Below are 19,478 nucleotides of genomic sequence, written 5' to 3' on the forward strand. Positions count from 1 at the left end.
ATTGAAATAATCGAGGAACATAAAGCAAATTCATGTTTATGACTTTCTCTCAGACATTAAAAGGGTATTGGAAGGCAAATCTGATTCAGTTCATAACTCTAAATATATATTAAATAGGGAACATGAAAGAAAAAATTAACTCATAAAAAAACGGAGCTATAACCTCTCAAGTGTTCTAGCCCCACTTTGCCAATAATTATATCTAGATCACAAATGCTCTCAGTAATGTCCTTCTGTGCACTTTTCTATGCAAAGGTGCTTAAGGTAGGCCCACAGTTTCAGATCAAGCAGCTTCACCCTGCCTTCATAACACAGCCTGGTTCCTTCGTATAAAACGGCTGTTTAACTAGGTGGTTCTTATTCCATTATGCCCAAGCACATGAAATTAGCAAATCATTTTGGCCTTTGAATCAGTGGGAAAATTCCCTCCTTTTAGCTGAGACTGTATTTCCATTCGAGTAAAAAACTAGGCTCTTTGTAAAGAAAGGTCTTGTGCAATGCTCCAAAAAGTCCACTTAACCAAACAGCTGCCTGGTCTTCCTCATTATAAAAACACTTGGCTGTTTAGTATTCCTGGCCTCTCTTTCTTAGTAAGAAAAAGAATACTCTCCATTCCCCAGCTGTTATTTTTAAACTCACTTGGCTTTTTCCTGGAGGCCTCTGCCGCTTGCCTGGTATGAAAGAGACAGTTAGGCCCTGTTCTGTCACATGCACCCAGCCCCGCTGCACAAAGAAACATGCTCATCGATCTAGAAGGACAGCCATTTTCCCAGCAGGGCAGGGCTGCAGAAGTGGGGAGGGAAACTGGGGGGCTGGAACAGTCTTCTTGTCTTTAATGAGGATCCTTCCACGCCTTTATCAGAAACCAGGTAAATTTGCTGCTGGGATAAACTAGTACTGGAGTTCTAGGGGTTGGCGTTTATGTACTTTTCCTTTTTCCGTTCTTTCTCCCTTCTCCCCATTCTCAAATTGGATTATAGGTTGGGGGTTGGTCACAGAGAGGGGTGCCAAGGGATTGGGGTCCATGTGTGTGTCTTTATAGCTCTGGGAGCTGGATCAGGCTCATAAGATCATTGTGGTGTGTGTGTGTGTGTGTGTGTGTGTGTGTGTGTGTGTGTGTGTGGTGGTGTTTTGAAGGTCACTCTTCCTTCCACCTTTGGCTGAGTTAAAGACCGAGATGCCTTCCTATGGCTCAGGGAAGAGAATCCCCTCTGATACAGGAATTTCTGTAGGGAGCATACTTCATGTCTGATAAGTATACATGAAGATTTCTGGGCACAACAAGACGGTGTATTTTTATAACCGCAGTGTATAGCAGAGCCCCTGGTCCCATAAAAAATTTTTGCAGGAATGCAGAATTGCCTGGGTGTAGGATAACTGCTTAGGTATTGTGGTTGGAGCTCGGTTTGGCCTTTAGATTGGCATGCTTGCACAGGCGGGCTTGTGGAGGGCAGCTGTCGTGTGTGTGTTTCCTGGCATGAGAAGCGTGCAGCGTGTGTGTGTGTGTGTATGTCTGTGTGTGACGCAAGAGGATTGATGAGGGTGAATGCCTGAAGCAGGCGTGTTGGCGAGGGCGGAGGGGTCCGAGCCACAGGGCTGCCACTTCCGCCCCCGGGGCGGGAGGCCAAGCGGTTGGGAGCCGCAGGCCTGTGCCGCCGGGTGGCCAGCCCCTGGCCAGCGCGTTGGCACCCTGCACGTGTGGCGCGCGCCGGGCTGGCGGGGGTGGGGGCGGGGTTCCCCGGGCTGCGCGCTTCCCCGGGTGTCTCGGCGAAGCGGAGGGAGGCGCTGAGGGGCGGTCGGGTGCTGTGGTTTGGTTTCTGGCCCGTGCAGATGGAGTCCTTCCGCGGCCGCTAGTAGGGGGAGTTAGTAGCTGTGAAGCCAGAGAGACCCCGAGATACCCGAGGCTGCTGCCCAGTGGGGAAAGACCACTCGGGCTTAAGAGTGAGGTGTGCTAAGGAGGGGAGGAGGGCACTTCTGTTGCCCAGGTAAGCCTATTTTAACAAAGTGTCAAAAGAGATAAGTCTGAAGGACTATTAGCATCCTCAGCTAACCCAAGCCCTCTTCTTATTTTGATTTTTACGCATGGGGGACTGAGGTCCAGAGGGAAAGAGAATCTTACCTTCCCAGATCATACAGCTAATAAGTGCTAGAACTGTACCCCAGACCAGGGCTTTTCAGATCTGCTGTCCTTTTCAATCTACAATATGAATAGTCTTGGAAAATGGATGCTGATTTTCTTTCGACATTCATGATTACTACTATGGCTTGTGTCTGGAAAAATCCAACCACTCATATTCTCCTGGGGTCTGGTTCCTCTCCCTTCATTCACGAAACATTTACTTTGCAATTATTTGTGCCGGCACGCTGTTAGAAACTCAAATTATAGAAATAAACAAGAACCAGCCCCCTGTACTGAGCAGAAGAGAAAATTCCCCAGGCACCAGTAACTAAGGCAGGTGTGGAAAGTGGAATAGGACTTCAGATATAAAGTGCTATGGAAACTAGAAGGAGAGGTTGTTTGTGACTGACTGGGGGAGGAACTGATGGAGGAAGTGCCATCTGACCTGGGCATTTGAGGATTGAGTTATTTGGGGCATTTGGAAGTGGTGAGCAGCATATTTCAGGTAGAAGGTGCAATATTAACAAAATAAAACTCTATGTAATACATAGAGTGTGCGTAGTTTGGTGAGCCTAGAACATAGGGGTGTATAAAGGTGGCGGGGTAAGGAATCTTGGAAGGATTCAAGGAGGGAATGGCAGTGCTGTGGCTGAGGATGAGTCATTTGGTCCGTGAGTGGAACCCCCTGCCGTAGAGTGAGGTTTGGGACCAAGATTGCTTGCAGCCTTAAGGAACTGTGAATTAGCCAGTCTGGGAGCACAGGGCCTCATGAAGACATGTCACTGTAACAAGATTACGGGTGAAAAATGTCACTGGAGTGGAAAAGCATCCAACTCGAATTGGGAGACTGTTAGACTAGGGGTGCCATGCTTGGGAGAAGTGGACAACAGCATGCATTTGGTATTCCTGTGACACAGAGCTGAGCAGCAGTTGATCAATCTGTCTGTCTCCGTGCAGGGAACAGTAATTTCTTTTGTGCATCCTCAGGGACCAGCATTGTGCTGCTACAAACACGACAGCCTGTTTTGGCAGTTGAAAGGGAAAATTTCTTGTACAAAGCTTACCTATTTACCTTCATGCCACTGTCGTATTATAAACTAACCGAACAATTCTATGCAGGTGAACTATTAAAATGCACCACTGTTACCTTAAAGGGATATACACATTGCTTTAGAAGATTTTATAAACGTGTCTTTAATTGGTTCTGTGTTTTTCATGTTTATGAAGCACTAAGATATACTTGTGTCTGAGTGAAACTGGTAGATGTGGCCCATGTGAGTCACATTATCCAGGCAGACAGGTTATAGTCATCTCCTAAGGTGTGAGTCTGAGTTCTTTAAAGATGTTACCAGTCTCACCTTGATGTCTTTCCTGGAGGAGAGAAACAGGTTCCCTGGCAAGGGCCCACTTCAGGTACTTGCTTATTCTCTACATGCATGCTTACACACCCCGTGTCATCATGTGACATACAAAGTCTGCGGGTCTTCATGGCTTCTTCTGTTTGTAGATAAGAGCGAAAGATGAAATGCTGGTTAGTAGCAATTCCTTTGGTTAGTGAAGTTAATCATTGGTTTAAAGAAGGAACACGGAGTTGAAGCCGGATGACCGATCTGCATTTGAATTCTAGTTCTGTCACCTACTATGCGTGTGACTTTAGGTCTGACACTTAACGCATCTGTAAAATGAGTTAAAGTGGTGATCAGCTTGCAGTTGTTACCCAGTCACACAGTGAATGAAAGCGGCTGTGGAAAATGTCAGTGAGAGAGGCAGTGTAGTGTGGAAGGGGAGAAGGCGTCAGGAACCTGAGCTTGAAGGCAGGTTAATCTGAGTTCAGGTGTGGGCTCTGCCTTTCCAGCTGTGGAAACTTGGATAGGGTTTCACCCTTAACATGGGAGAATAGTTATATCTGCTTTATGTCATTGATATGAGGACTACACATAGTGTTTGCTTTTTTACTGTTGAGTTTTGAAAATCCAGTTCCTGGGGCACAGAGTGAGAACATCAGAGTTGAAACGGACTTCAGAAGGCTTCCTCCCTCTTATGGGAATTCTATTTTTATCAAACCTGGCTGTTTTGAACACTCCTAATGGCAGTCTGCCATCTGCACAAAGTACCCCATTCCATTGTTGGACTGCCTTCAGTAAAAGAATGTTTTTCTTCATATACAGCTAAACATGACTTCTACCTATTGGTCTCTGTTCTGTAAAGAAAGCATTGGCCTACCTTTTTAAAAAAAGTTATTAAAATCATTGTTATGAGATGATTGTAGGTTCACATGTAGTTGTAAGAAAGAACACAGAGAGATCCCCTGTACCTTTTACCCCGTTTTACCCAAAAATTTCAGAAATGCAATTGCTAAGTCATATGATAGTTGTAAATTTATTTTTTTAAAGAAATTGTCAAACTATTTGTAAGAGTGGCTGTATCACTCTACATTAACACCAGCAAACTGTGAGTGATCCCGTTTCTCTGCATCCTTTCCAGTATTTGGCATTGTCACTATTTTTCATTATAGTCATTCTGATAGGTTTGTTAGTAATATTTCATTCTGGTTTTAGTTTTCATTTCCCTAATGGCTAATGATTTTCATGTGCTTACCTGCCATCTGTATATCTTCTTCAGTGAAATGTCTCTTCATGTCTTTTGCCCATGGTATAATTGGATTGTTTGCTTTTTTAATGTTGAGTTTTGAGAGTCCGGTATGTAGTCTAGATACAAGTTCTTTGTCAGATATGTGGCTTGCAGGTGTTTTCTCCCATGCTGTAACTTTTCTTTTCATCCTCTTAACAGGGTCTCCTGCAGTGCAAAGTTTTTATTTTGAAGAAGTCCATCTTATCAATTTTTTCTTTTATGGATGGTATTTTTGGTATCAAGTCTGAGAGCACTTTGTGTAGCACAAGATCCAAAAGATTTTCTCCTATGCGTAAAAAACTTTTATAACTTTATGTTTTGTATTTAAGTCCATGATCTATTTTGAATGCATTTTTGTATAAATGTGAGACTTAGGTTGAGGCTCCTTTTTTTTTTGTCTGCCTATGTATGTCTGATTGCTCCAGCACCATTTGTTGAAATCTTTGTAAAATACCATATAATTTGGGACAGTCAAATGATCTGCCTGCTTGTGGTTCCTCTATCTTAAAAATGAAAAGGTTGGACTAAGATTAGGTGGAATTTTTTCAAACTACATTCCTAGAAGCTTTGGAATCCCAGGGAGCCTCAGAAACAATAGGAATGGGGACAGAGAGTAAGTGGAGCCCCCGTGCCTTCCCTGATTACATCCAGAGTAGTGCTACTTCTTGTGTTGTAAATTCTGTCCATCTCATATTTGGTTCGCTCTAAGGGTCCAGCTACTAAAACAAGTTTGGAAATCACTGGGCCAGATAATATCTAAGATAGCTTTCAGCAATAAATTGCTGTGATTCTGAATGTTCAGTGTAGAATGCCCATTCCCCCTTACATATTAGCGTTTGGGTCCTCCCTTAGCTTCTTGAGGGGTTACTGTTTCCTGTCATCTGTGTTTATAACTATGATAGGTTTTTCATAAGTCTCATGTCAATGTACTTACACTTCATAAATCAGTTAATGAACTAAAAGTAAGAAGTTTAAAATGCATTGTACATATCAAAGTTTTCCAGTGGAATCATCCATCCAACAAAATTAGACTGAATGCAAGAGGGGATTTCATTGCAAGATGAAAACCGAATGTCGGATACGAACCAAAATCAACCCTTCTCTTCACAAAACGCCACCTCTTTCTTACCATCCATCTCTCTAGTCACTGCCAGTTCAGAAAGCACTTGCCAATAGCTTTTTTCCACTTCATGGAGGGTTACTTGCAATGGCTTTTGTTTTGTTTTGTTTGTATGCTGTATGGCAGGTTCGCATTCCATTCTTTTTCCGTGTGAGTATCCTGTTATTGCAGCACCATTTGTTGAATTTTTGTTTGTTTGGTTGTTTGTTTCTGGGAAGTACATGGCCCAGGAATTGAACCTGGGTCTCCTGCAAGGCAAGCAAAAATTCTACCGCTGAACTACCCTTGCACGCCCACTTTTAGCTTTTTGAGATTAAATAGGTCAGTGCTATATTCTAACGCCTATCTTAGAGATGAGGAAATTGAGACTTGGACAGTTTGAGCGACTTACTCAAGGTCACAGAACTGGCAAGTGGATGACCTGAGACAGGAGCTCACATCTTTAACCCTAATTGAGTTATTTTTACCCTCTTCATTTTATAGAATAAAGGTTTCAGTGGGTATTTCCCAAAATTTTGCATTCACCACTACAGCTTTTCATCTGGAAGATGGGATAATGTAATATTTAACCCAATTATTATTTGTTTGTTTTTTTTAAATTAAATGGGGTTAATTGAGAAAAATGTTTAACTACAAAGTGCCCTTTGTTTAAATAGTGATTATTATTATAAGCTTGGCTAGAAATCAGAATTCTGGTAGGCAGCTGTGTGTGCTTGCTGATTCCTATTCATTGGAAATATGTTTGTTTATATCATAGTGTATTATCCATTTTTCTTTTTGTACCCATGTGGCCAAATTGTGAACTGTCATATTAATAAGATTCAAACATATTTGAGAGGGGGTTTGACTTAATGGCTTCCATAAAGTTGTTTTAATAGTTATTTTTCAACAGATGGACAGCTTACATTTGGCCACATTTCTCTGACAGTGTGTGATTGAAGTTTTCAACAGATGGCATATAAATAGTTGGGAAAACACCCTTCCAATTTTAATTGTTGTAAAAAAGACTTTCTGAGTGGAGGAAAATGATAGTCTGTATTCCCAAATCCTTAGCTTGTGCAATTATAATGATAATTTAGATAATTTGTGAGTTTCCATTTCTGGCACTTGGATTTATTTTGTAAATGAGTGTACATATCTGCATTAGTGTGGGGGATGATAGAGACACTCTGTTGTCAGTTAGAGATTCAACATGTATATGGAATTAAATATCCCTTTGGTTGTTGATTAGCAGACATAGATAACCTCCTCTTGCTGAGTCATGCTACTTCTATGCCATACATAGAAAAAGTAACATTCCATAAAAATCAGCAATCAGAGATTTATATGTTCTTTCTGAAAGGTATTGATTTAAACAAAAAAAGAGACTGTTCCATATCTGCCAAACTAAGACTATTGAGACTATTCATCAATATGATGGACTCCCCAAAATTCCAAGTTGTCCCACTTTTATCCTTGACCATCTTGCAATGCTTCTGGAATCAGTAAATGAGGAATCAGATAGTAAGTGGGACAGTAAGGGGAATGGGGGAAACTGGTGGGGACGTTTGTGATGTAACAATGACCAATGACATTTACTCATGCTTAGTGGGTTTAGGCCAGAGTTCCTAGAAAAACTGCAATGTGCAGCACAATTCTGAATAAGAAATATAGTCTTACAGCCTATGTTATGCCTCTATATTGGGCTGGACATTCATCTGAGACTAGAATCTATCTCAGCTTTCAATAAAATAACTGAGTATGTTTTGCAAAAGTGTATTTTTTTTGCAGTTTTAATATTAACAGAATATTAGTCTCCACTCATACCTCTGCTCTTTGATTTTACTATGCTGTTGTATGGAATGCTTCTGATCTTCCACTCCTGAATCCTGACTTTTTCATGCTGAGTAAGTAAGTGAAAGCATGAAGACACTTTATTATGTCTTTTACGTAGTCGTGGATTGAGCCTATCTTAATATATTTGTAATATTGTATTTAGGCAATTTATGTTATCAGTGAATTTCTAAATCTAAGGAGAGAGTTGTAAAATGCTTGTTGTAATAAAGGGCTGCTAGGATTGATCAGAGAATATAGCAATAACAAATTCTTTCTCCACTTCTCCACATGAATCATTTACAGAAAAAGTAGTGTGAGTCTAAGTTCTTAATAAGATTACTAATAAATTGTTAATACATCTCAAAAATACTATTGCTCTCTGCTTCTATGAAAGTCTTAAACCAGTCCTGTTTTGGCAAGCTGTAGCAGTTAAATCCTCCTTGTGTCTGTCATTGCAGATGGCGTTTCATGATTGCTTTAGTTTGGACTACTCTGGCAACCCCAGGCCAGGAGACTTGATTGAAGTGTTCCGTTCTGGTTATCAGCACTGGGCACTGTACTTAGGTGATGGTTATGTTGTCAACATAGTGCCTCTAGGTAAGATTTGCTTCCAGTGTTTCCTGGGAGCTTTTTAGTTTCCTTGTTAAAAGAAGTGCTTGTGGGGGGCGCAAGGGTAGTTCAGTGGTAGAATTCTTGCCTGCCATGCAGGAGACCCAGATTCAATTCCTGGCCCATGCACTTCCCCCCAAACAAAGAAAGAAAGCAAACAAGAACTCAGCAAATGCTGCTGCAGTAACGGGTTACTCACATGGAAAAAGAATGAAATGTGACCCTGCCGTACAACATACAAAAATAAAAAGAAGGATTTAGGAACAAAATCATAAACAAAAAGCAAAGCAAAGCAGAACTACAATGTAGAAAATGGATAATCCAGCTGATCTAGGTTTAGTGAAGGGCATTCTAAGCCTAAAATAATATTAAAGAAATTACAAAGGATAATTAATATTAAAACTTTAAACCTCTAGATTAAAAAATTTTAATTAAAATGTAAATAACCAGGCCGGAAAATATTTTCTATAAACATGACCAATGGTCAATATCTTTATATATCACACAAATGATGTGGAGTTTATATTCTAACGGGAAGACATAGACCATGAATTAAGTAAATAAATGTTAGAATGGAGATAAGCGATGTGGGGAAAAATAAATCAGAGAAGCAGGATGGGAAGTACAGAGGTGGGGGTAGGGAGTGCTATGGTTTTAATAAGGTGGTCAGGAAAATTTTATAAGAAAATAGCATTTGAGGGAAAAACATTTAGGTAATGAGGAAACACACTATTTGTGGAAAGAATGGTCAAGGCCCAGGGAGCAATAAACACCAAAACCTCAATGAACACACGAGTAAAGGATTGTGAACAGTTTATAGAAGAAGAAAAGCAAATGCTCTTAAGCATTTTCACAAGTTTCAACCCTTTAGTCATTTAGGAATTGTAAAATAAAGCAATGACAGATTTTATACCTGTCACATTAAGAAGGATTAAAATAGTCAAACACAGGTGTTCCATTGATGGAAATGTAAATTGATAAAATTGTTCTCAAAAATAATTTAACAGTATGTTTCAAGAGTCTTAAAAGAGTTTTATGTTCTAGGAATTGTTCTTCTAGGAATCTATTCTTGGGAAATATTTAGAGATGTGGGCAAAGATTTCTGTATATGAGTATTTATTTCTATTTTATTTATAATGGCTTTAAAAAGTGGACAGTGACTTAATGTTCAGTAAGGGAGTGTTTAAACAAATTATGATTTAGCCACAGAATATTAGGTATCTTATTTATCAAGACTCTATAGTTGCAATAATAGAATTTAAATGAGAAATAGCTTAAGGAGAGAAAGCAAATTCAGTGCTTGCCTGAGGGAAACTGCAGGAAGGATTCTGGCTTTGGAGATGCCTAATCTAGGGATTTGAACACTTTCAAAAGTCTCTTTCTCCCATCTGCATTTTATTTCTATGTGTTGTCTCAGGCTATATCTCTGTAAGAACCTGAATTGATAGCCATAAGCAGCCTGAGCTCTTATTTTTATAGCCTTGTAACCCAGCAAGAGAGCTATTCCCTGCCTGTTGCAATTAGAAAAATCTTAGGGAATGACTCTCTTTGGTCCATTGTGGGTCACTTACTTGTTGCTGGACTATCAGTGTGCCCAGGAGAATGAGATACTCTGATTGGCCCCCACACAATCCTTTCTCAGAAGAAACAGGCAACGGTGGGTTGAAGTGCTGCAGAGACAAAAACAATAACTATTATAACAGCCAATAAAAATAATATTTCTGAAAATGTTTATTTGCTTGGTAAATGGTCTTGATATAAAACTTACTGGAAAATTCCACATTAAAAATTGCCATATATAATATGGTACCCAGTGTGCAAAATATGTATATATACATACACATACACAAATGCATACACATATACATAGCACATACACACACACATGCTGATAAAGAACATGACATAATAGAAGTACATCAGAATAATAATATCAATTATATCTTGGTGGAGGGAAAATGGGGATTTCTTTTTTCATGTTTGTGCTTTTTATGCTCTACATGTTTACAAATGAGCACAAATTTATTTATTAGGAAAAATATTTACAATTAACAAGTAATCTGGTGTCTTTTTTCCTCAAGATGTCTTTAAAGAAAAGTGATTATAGATGTTAACTCTATTCTTGGGAATGTCCGAGAATTTTAATGAAGTAGATTTTCTAGCATTTTGAGATAGTTTCCTCTAGTTCTGGAATATTGCAAATGAAAAGGGCAAATAAAATGAGATTTACGATTCAGAAGGATCAGTTTCTGCGAAGTCTACTGATTAACATTAGATATAAACTGTACAATCTGTGTGGTTTTCACATCTGGAAAGTAATATGACATTTTGGTGCTGTTTACTTATTTTCATATGTCTTATACTTTATTTTAATGTGGTCCAGACACTGAGCTTTAATCCTATAGACAGAAATTCTAATCCTGCTTCCACTGTTAACTACTTTTGTGATGTTTTGCAAGGCAATTTACCTGTCCAGGCTTCAGTTTTTTCATCTGCAAATGACTGATCATTGGACTAGTGAAAAAATAAAAAAAAAAAGAAGAAAGTTTAGTAATTCTAAGTCAAATATATATGCACCAAGAACTTCTAATATATAAGAACTTTTAATGTGTAAGAGGTTAAGGGGAAATGCTCTCCAATGAGAAGGATTTTGGAAGCTATAAAAAGGAGGAGTGAAAAAGTTTGCTTTAGGCCATTACTGAAAAGGAAAGTTCTAAACAAGGCTATGCAGAGACTGTTCCTCTCATGATTCACCTAAGCATGGCCAAGCATGAACACTTGGAGAGGGAGCAGGGTCTACCATTCGAACTGCCTACTGAGGAGTTATCTGTCCCGCTTCAGGTAATAACAGTGGTAGGCCAGGGCCCAGGGCTCCCCATCAGTTTAGGTAAATGTCAACCAATAGAGACAGCCAATATGGGGCATGGGACATTGAGGTAGGTGGATGGGGCATAGCAATGGGCAACGACTGGTGGACAGTCTAGCTCAGGTTCAGGGTCAGGACTTACTTTCTTGGCCACAGGAACAGGCGAGAGAAAATCAGGGCCCCAGCCTGACCTCAGCTGACCCTTCACAGGAAAAAACAGGTTTCAAAACAGGAAATGGGCCCAAGGTGTAGTTGAAAGAGCAAGCAAAAAAGGTGGAAGTAGTGATGAAAAATTCAGCTTAGGCACTAAGAAGAGCCTTCTTATCATAATGCATGACTGCTGAGCTCCACAATACTGGTTTGGAAGTGTTCAGATACTGAAAAAGAGGCTACTTTATAGAAAAAGTGGGTAATACTTTTTTATCTGTTCCATGTTAGAAACATAAACCAAGATCTCTAATGATAGTATCAATCAGTAGTGAACTTATTTCCCAAGAATGGGTAGAGTATGCTCATTCAGTTTTCCTCTGGGGAGTCATAAATTTTAAAAAATGTTTTCTTATATTCTCACTCGTGCAAGATTGAGTAAGTGTTATTGATAAGTCACAGATGAGTGCTTAAGATCAATAAGATTAAGTGGCTTCTTTGATAAGTTGTCAACAGAGCTGAGTTGAGACACCCCAGCACTCCCAGTCACTTTAGATGACATTAGAGCCCCCCAGGCTATCCCTGCTGGCTAATCAGAATTCTCCTTGCAGAGGATGGGACTCCTGCATCGTTCACAAGTGCCAAGTCTATATTCAGCAGCAAGGCCATGGTGAAGATGCAGCTCTTGAAGGATGTGGTGGGCGATGACACCTATAGAATAAACAATAAGTATGATGAGGCCTACCCCCCTCTCCCCGTGGAAGAAGTCGTGCAACGGTCCGAGTTTGTTATTGGACGGGAGGTGGCATATAACATCCTTGTCAACAACTGTGAACATTTTGTGACTTTGCTTCGCTATGGAGAAGGAGTTTCGGAGCAGGTGAGTTTTCTTCAGGATATATAAGAAGCTTCTTATACTGGGAACATGATAACTATTGCTTATGGCAGGAGTTCCCAGGCCTTAAACCAAGTGAACAGAACAAGAAAATAAAACAGTACTGAAGGACAGAGAAGGAAACTGAGCGGCCCAGGGTGATGCAACAAGTTAATGGCCAAACACACTATAATGTGGAGATCATGAATTTTGCGCTAGAAGGCACTTGGAATAGAATCAAGACCATATCTTTTTTCTGTCAGTCTTATTGCCATTTGTCCATTGTGGTCTTTCTTCCCCATTACCATACAGTACAACATTCTCAAATCGGTACCCTCAATTACGGAAAGAATAGGCTGAAAAGAATTTTTTGAGTAGGTATTCATTTACCAAAACATAGATGGTAAGATTCTTTATATATATAGATGCATGTATAGAATAAACATAGATAGCTAACCGAGTTCAGCTGATGACTTATCATGGCAGGTATATAAATGTTTTCTGTTCCTTGCGATGCTAGTTCCAAGGAGATGTACTTTTAAGGAAATCCCTGAGTAAGTATGCTACTGGATAAGATGTTTTTAATGATTCAATTACTTCATTTTTAAAGTAGTCTGCAATTTTGCCAATCGCTACTACTATTTTTTAGTATGGCAGATTCCTAAGTAAAAGAGTGCTTGATTCAATTGCACTTTCCCTACTTGTGGTGCTACCAATCCAATTTCATCATTGATGTTTTAACCCAGAGACTTATTACATTGTTTTAAGAGAATGACTATGTAAAATTATTGTCAAGAGACGTCTTCTTCACCCAAACTACATTTAAGAGTGTTTATGGTATTTAAAATTGAAAATACCAAAAAAATTTAACAGATTTTAAATTCCAGGTAACTGTTACCTTTGAAAAAACTTTGAAAAGTCAAAGAATGATACCATACTACTTCAACCTCAGATTTCGACACAGTTTCCAGTATTTCAGAATGGTGAACCAGGTGTATAAAGATCTATTCTATGAAATGATGATATAGTCCTCATGAAAGCTTGGAAAAATGGGGATGAAGCATAATGGAAGGATATGTTTTGCATTAGAAAATAAATTAATTGGAAACTGATTTTTGTTCAGAAATATATTAATATACTGGATGTTCTATTCACATATAACAATAAATTGCTTTTGAGCTGGAATTGAATTTGGACACATGCAAATTGTCCTGCTCACCTTTGCATTGAAAACTAGTGACTAATGGTGTGGCTAGGAAATAGATAAAGACATCTCCTGCACTCAGAAAACATTGTGTTAAAATGTAGCTAGATAAAAAAGGGATCAGAGCTATCTTCTTGTTTGGACTCTGTGCTGGTTTGAAATGATATATGTACCCTAGAAAAGCCATGTTTTAATCCTAATCCCATTTTGTAAAGGCAGCCATTTCTTCTAACCCCTATTCAGTTTTGTATGTTTGAAATTGTAAATTAGATCATATTCCTGGAGATGTGACTTAATCAAAAGTGGTTATTAAACTGGATTAGGTAGAGGCGTGTCTCCACCCATTTGGGTGGGTCTTGATTAGTTTCTGAAGTCCTATAAAAGAGGAAACATTTTGGAGAATGAGAGATTCAGAGACAGCAGAGCAGAACGACATAGCCATGAGAAGCAGAGTCCATCAGCCAGCAACCTTTGGAGATGAAGAAGGAAAAGCCTCCTTGGTAGCTTCATGAAAGAAAGCCAGGAGAGAAAGCTAGCAGATGATGCCATGTTTGCCACATGCCTTTCCAGATGAGAGAGAAACCCTGACCGTGTTCACCATGTGCCCTTCCACTTGAGAGAGACACCCTGAACTTCATCGGCCTTCTTGAACCAAGGTATCTCTCCCTGGATGCCTTAGATTGGACACTTCTATAGACTTGTTTTAATTGGGACATTTTCTCAGCCTTAGAACAGTAAACTAGCAACTTACTAAATTCCCCTTTTTAAAAGCCATTCTGTTTCTGGTGTATTGCATTCTGGCAGCTAGCAAACTAAAACAGACTCTAACTTGCAAGTCCATCATCTTTTCACCATTCATACCTAGATTCAAGATCCATGAAAAGTTAATTATTTCTCAATAAATAGTAGAACTTGTCTTTAGCAGTTCTGATGAAGTTGGTGCTTTAAGGACTTACCTAAGCATTGGAGTTCTGCAGACCTGGCCTAGAATTCTGTAGAAAAAAAAAAGTAGAATTTTCCACTTTTAGCTGAGTGATCTTGGGCATGCTGTTTAATCCTCCTAATATCAGTTTCCTAATCTATAAAATGAGATTATTTTAAAGATTTTATGATATGTTTGGAGACTCTTAAGCATAGCATTTCCGTCATATCTATCCCAGTGAATAGCATGCCTAAGATGGATATCATTTTTAATTACAGTAGTTTAGGAATTTTATAGGTCTTTGTTGGCACACTTCAAATAACTCTTTTGTTGACCTAGCAGGAACATCAGCACTTGGATTGCTGTTTTTATTGCTATCTATAATTAATAGTACTATAGCTAATATAGTTAGTATTAGATTGGTTCTTTGGGTCCCCCTCAGGCTTAGGGACTTGAGCTTTGCAAAGTTTTCATGTGTAAATGACTTTATATTGCTCCAGTTTAAGAAGTTATAAATTAGTAGATGCATAAGAAAGATTAGAAGAGTGGAAAGAACATGGGGCAATGCTTTCTGTTTTTTCAAAATTTCTTAAAATAGTATTTCTTACTGGAAGGTCTTTAAAAGTTATGAAAATATGTCTGTCTTTTTGGAAGGCAGTAGTGCCCCTGAATAGTCCCGGGCACATTGCACATGATTACACTCTCTGTGTAATCATGTGCAATCATGATTACACTCACTGCGGTCGGGTGAGTATCCACGCAGCCTTTGATGCTCAGGGCAGAGGCCCTTTTGATAAACAGTGTAGTCATCCTGACCCTGCTACACTGACGCCCAGATTCATCCACTCCATGGTTAGCTAATGTTTCATTGGGCATGCACCGAGCCTCTGAATGAGGCTTTTTTATGGCCCACAGATAGAGAACCTTGTAAAGGATGACATAGGCAAAGTCAAATTTGGTGATCTTAAAATCCTAGGTAAATGTGAAGCAATGGCTGACATTCATGTTGATCCCGGAGAACATTCTCGGCTATTACAGTCCTGTAGGTCAGATCCCTCTACCTGTAACTCCAAGGCATTGTCCATATTATATGCAATTTTGTCACCTAGGATGGAAATAAATACCATTTTGGAATTTGGGAAACTGCAGCACTGCTGGAAGTAGCTTTATTATAATGGTATTTGGCCTTAAGATGCCTCGGGGATTTTGGTTTGGGATGAAGTCTCTCCCCTCTCTTGGCCTCTTTTTGGGCTTCTAGTGGCTGAAAGATGTCATCAAGTCAGCACTATCTGTATATGGGGACCCCCTATCCACAGAAGCCCCCCCCCCATTTTCTCAGGGCTGCACTTGCTGCCATTTTGGCACCTCTGTTTAGAGACATTAACCGCACCTTCATAACTTTTCACTGCCCACACCTTTTCCCTGTATCAGACCTTCTTGAGATCTCAGCAACTGTCTGGAATTGCGCTAGGGTTGGGCATGATTTTTTTTTTTTTTTTTTTTTGTATTCTGTATGGTAGGGGTCACATTTCATTCTTTTTCCATGTGACTATCCCATTATTGCAGCACCCTTTGTTTATTTTTTTCAGGGGAGGGGGGAAGCGCATGGGCCGGGAATCGAACCTGGGTCTCTGGCATGGCAGGCGAGAATTCTACCACTGAACTAAACTTGCACCCCTTGGGCAGGATTTTTAATCCTTGATCCCGTTCAGATTATTTATTCTGCTCTCAGGGTTTTATATTTTATATCTTCCTGCCACTTTTCCTTTCCCACATGCTAGATGGTTAACTGTGCTGCAGTGAATTCTGACTCTCTTTTGGAAGATAATTTAGGTAGCCACTAATTTAAGATTACAAACAAAATAAATATGAAGTAAATATATAAGCAAATAAAATATAAGTTATAAAGCACACTAAGATTTGTCATGAAAAATTGCTTGCTGGTGCCTTTCTTCCTGGCAGCGGGTGGTGGGGACAGAGACAGAAAGTCACAGGATAGGCCTTGTCCGTGTAGACTGCAGGATGATATTATAGAGTGAATACATGCTGCCAGCCAGCACTCCTATCGTTTTCCCTCTTTCCTGGCTGTGGTCCTTACAGCCTATTCCCAACAGAATAGCAGTTAAGGAAGCCATATTGTGTTATGGTCATTTGTGGGTGGCAGGGACAGTGATGGGAGCCTGCGGGTCAGACAGAGGGCATGCTCAAATGTGCCCTGGGACAGGCTTTCTGGCTCTTGGGTGGGTCCCCAGAGTCATTTGGGAAAACTGTTTGCTTTATTTGAAAGCCTGATTCTGAAATCCCAGAGAACAAATGCTATTTTCAGAATACCTGATGATTCTAAAGTGTCTGAACGCGACCTTTGGGTCATACAGTTGTCCTTAAACCATGCTGATGGAAAGGCAATATTAGTTGAGTGCCATGAAAACCATGAATATTCATTAAATCCCTCATCAGGATGATGATTAATGCCCTTAAAGCTATAAGTGTCTGACTGCTTTACGGACATTTGAGCTAATTTTAGTTTATCTACATAAAAAATTAATTTTGACACCGTAGCTAACTTCAGTGTTGACTTCTCTTGAAGTTTATCAGAATAGAACTTATACTATCAAATAAGGACGCATAAGTATTTAGCTCTGATTGCATCCCTGACTTATTACTGATAGACATTCTTTAGTCAGACAAAGAAAACAACAACAAAATATTCACCCTGGTATAGACACAACCAAAACAAAGTGTGTGCTTAGGAGGTAGAAATTGGACAGGGGAAGAACATACAGTTCAGAAGACATAACCAATCTCTGGACATCTGGTAGCATGACCTTGGGGAAATCACTTATAACTTCCCTAAGGCCCAAGTTTTACACAACAAGAGTAATGTTCCATCTCTCACAGGTGTACTCTGATGTATGCATAATGAGCTTGTAAACTGTTGGGTGCATGGTAGTTAGTCTCAGGTGTCAACTTGGCCAGGTGAAGATGTCTAGTTCTATTGCTGTGGCCATGAGCCAATGGCATGTGAAGCTCATTTGTCATTGATTACATCCACAGTCGGCTAGGAGGCATGCCTACTGTAATGAATGATGTTTGATTTAATTGGCTAGATGTTTAAATGAGAGAGCCCAAGGCAGCACAGCCCAAGCAGTTCAGCATACCTACTCTCAGAACTCGCGGCTCAGCCCAGACCTTTGGAGATGCAGACGGGAATCACCCCAGGGAAAGCTGTTAGAACCCAGAAGCCTGGAGAGAAGGCCAGTAGAGATCGCCCTGTGCCTTCCCATGTAAGAGAGAACCTCAGATGAAATTTAGCTGCCTTTCCTCTGAAGAACTATACATTTTTAACTAAATATATCCCCTTTTATTAAAAGCCAATCCATCTCTGGCGTGTTGCATTCTGGCAGCTTTGGCAGACTACAACAGGTGCTATAAAGTATAAAGAATATAAGCATTATATACTAAAAATGTAAAAAATATAAGGTGATATGCATCCATCTATAAATTGGGCCTAATTATAAAAATTATAAACTTAAAGTCTTCATTTTCAGTCATACCAGATTTTAAATTTGCGTTGAGTTTTAAATGTTCCGTTGTCCATTAAAACGGTTCTTCGGTTTAGGAAACAAACCCAATGGACATAGTGATATACCTTTAGAATAAGATCCTTTTTTTGTTTGTTTCTTGTTTTCTTATAGACCAGCCGAGCAATGACTACCATTGGGTTTGTGATAGCTGCTGCTGGTGCTTTCTCATTCCTGGGCTTGTTTCCAAGAGGGCGACAACAAAAAAACTATTGACAATTTACTGAAGAGATATTGGAGCTGAAGAATTTTTCAAGGAGGAAAAAAACCAAGACAAAACCCTGGAATGAATACTTATTTTCAATGAGTCATTATTGTTCCAAATTCCTATGATAGATGGCAAGCTCTTTAATAAATTGCTGACGAATATTATTTCATCATTGAACCAAGGAAATTTTTCTTTCTACTAGCATAGATTTGCTGTGGCAGCTTGAACAAGAAGCAGTAGCCTTTTGAATGAGCCCGTAGAGAGTCTTAACAAAATCGCATCACATTTTATCTCCTACTGTAAGTATTGCTTTCCTTTTCCCTAAAGGTAGCTATTTTGTAGTTGTCAGAGGGTTGAAGAATTGTTTATATATGATTTTGAAAGAAACATTAAGAGCCCCACATTGTTAGGGCTGACATCTCAATTTAGATTCCTTTGCTGGTCAGAAAAGAAACTGGAAAAGTCAGTGTTTGAACAGGCAGTTGGAAGGGCTCTGATAAGCTATTTGGGGCTGGGAGTAGGAGGAGCTCTTTGTGCTAGTACTTCAGATCCAGTGTAATTTCCCTGGAAGGTACTCATTTGCCAAGAGTACATGGCAAGCAGTAGTGTGCTGTTATTTCTTTAAAAAAAAATTACATTATTTCTTTTAGATCTTGAAGTATTTCAAGGTTTTCACCCTTTTTAATACTGGCAACAGGTCATTAAATTTTAGCTTAAAATGCCACATGCAGAAAAGTTTATCCCATGTTACTTTTTCAGGCCTTACCTAGAAATCAAAGGGGGTGTTGTGATTTTATTCTTGCATGTTATTGATTATGTTCTGAATTAAACAACTTTTTAATACATGTCCACTGTAATTCTTGTCTGCAGCAGGTGGTTAGAGTGGGCAAATGTCTCTATACTCTAGGATTATGTGAGATGTTATAACATTACCCCACAAACCACAGTACCATCTAATGACATCCTTCTTGTGCCATCACGAAAAGCATGGCATCAAGTAAAAGAAAAATTCAAATAAATATTGGGGTGGGGGGGATTCAGTGAGGGAACCAGGAATATGGTAGATAAATAACTAACCAGAAGACTCAGTGAAAGCCTTGAACCTGTTAAACTGATTTAGATTTTACTCCAGACCAGAAATGCTCTACAGCCTAATTGCAAGGTTAAGAATAATGACAATAGAAGACATTATTGTGTCTTTCTTCCAAGGCTAGTGGAGACCCTGTTTTTCTTCCCTCCTTTGATCCTGTCCCTTCTGGCATCAACTCTGTCTCCAGATAACCCCAACACTCCCTCTTCCTCCACTGGTCTGCTGGGGAGATGTATCTCATGTGAGGTACCAAGATCCAAAATGATTCCTTCATTTTTACTTTACTTCCTGC

General features: G+C 39.6%; 1 protein-coding gene across 6 annotated transcripts; it reads left to right on the top strand.

Moving 5' to 3' along the window:
- Window positions 1-713: 713 nt before the first annotated feature.
- On the top strand, window positions 714-18,916 carry PLAAT1 (phospholipase A and acyltransferase 1). Of its 6 annotated transcripts, none has more exons than XM_077117542.1 (4): window positions 714-869; window positions 8,144-8,282; window positions 11,919-12,187; window positions 18,003-18,282. In XM_077117542.1, exons 2-4 carry the CDS (start codon window positions 8,144-8,146, stop codon window positions 18,102-18,104), a joined length of 510 nt encoding a protein of 169 aa, XP_076973657.1. In that variant the 5' UTR covers window positions 714-869; the 3' UTR covers window positions 18,105-18,282. The 6 variants fall into 6 exon arrangements, with proteins under 6 accessions (XP_076973657.1, XP_076973660.1, XP_076973659.1 ...); XM_077117545.1 differs by lacking the exons at window positions 714-869; window positions 18,003-18,282 and adding exons at window positions 7,448-7,756; window positions 18,299-18,916; XM_077117544.1 differs by lacking the exons at window positions 714-869; window positions 18,003-18,282 and adding exons at window positions 7,448-7,756; window positions 18,304-18,916.
- The last annotated feature ends 562 nt before the right edge of the window (window positions 18,917-19,478 follow it).

This window comes from Tamandua tetradactyla, chromosome 10 (genome assembly GCF_023851605.1).
Source record: "Tamandua tetradactyla isolate mTamTet1 chromosome 10, mTamTet1.pri, whole genome shotgun sequence".
NCBI lineage: Eukaryota > Metazoa > Chordata > Mammalia > Pilosa > Myrmecophagidae > Tamandua > Tamandua tetradactyla.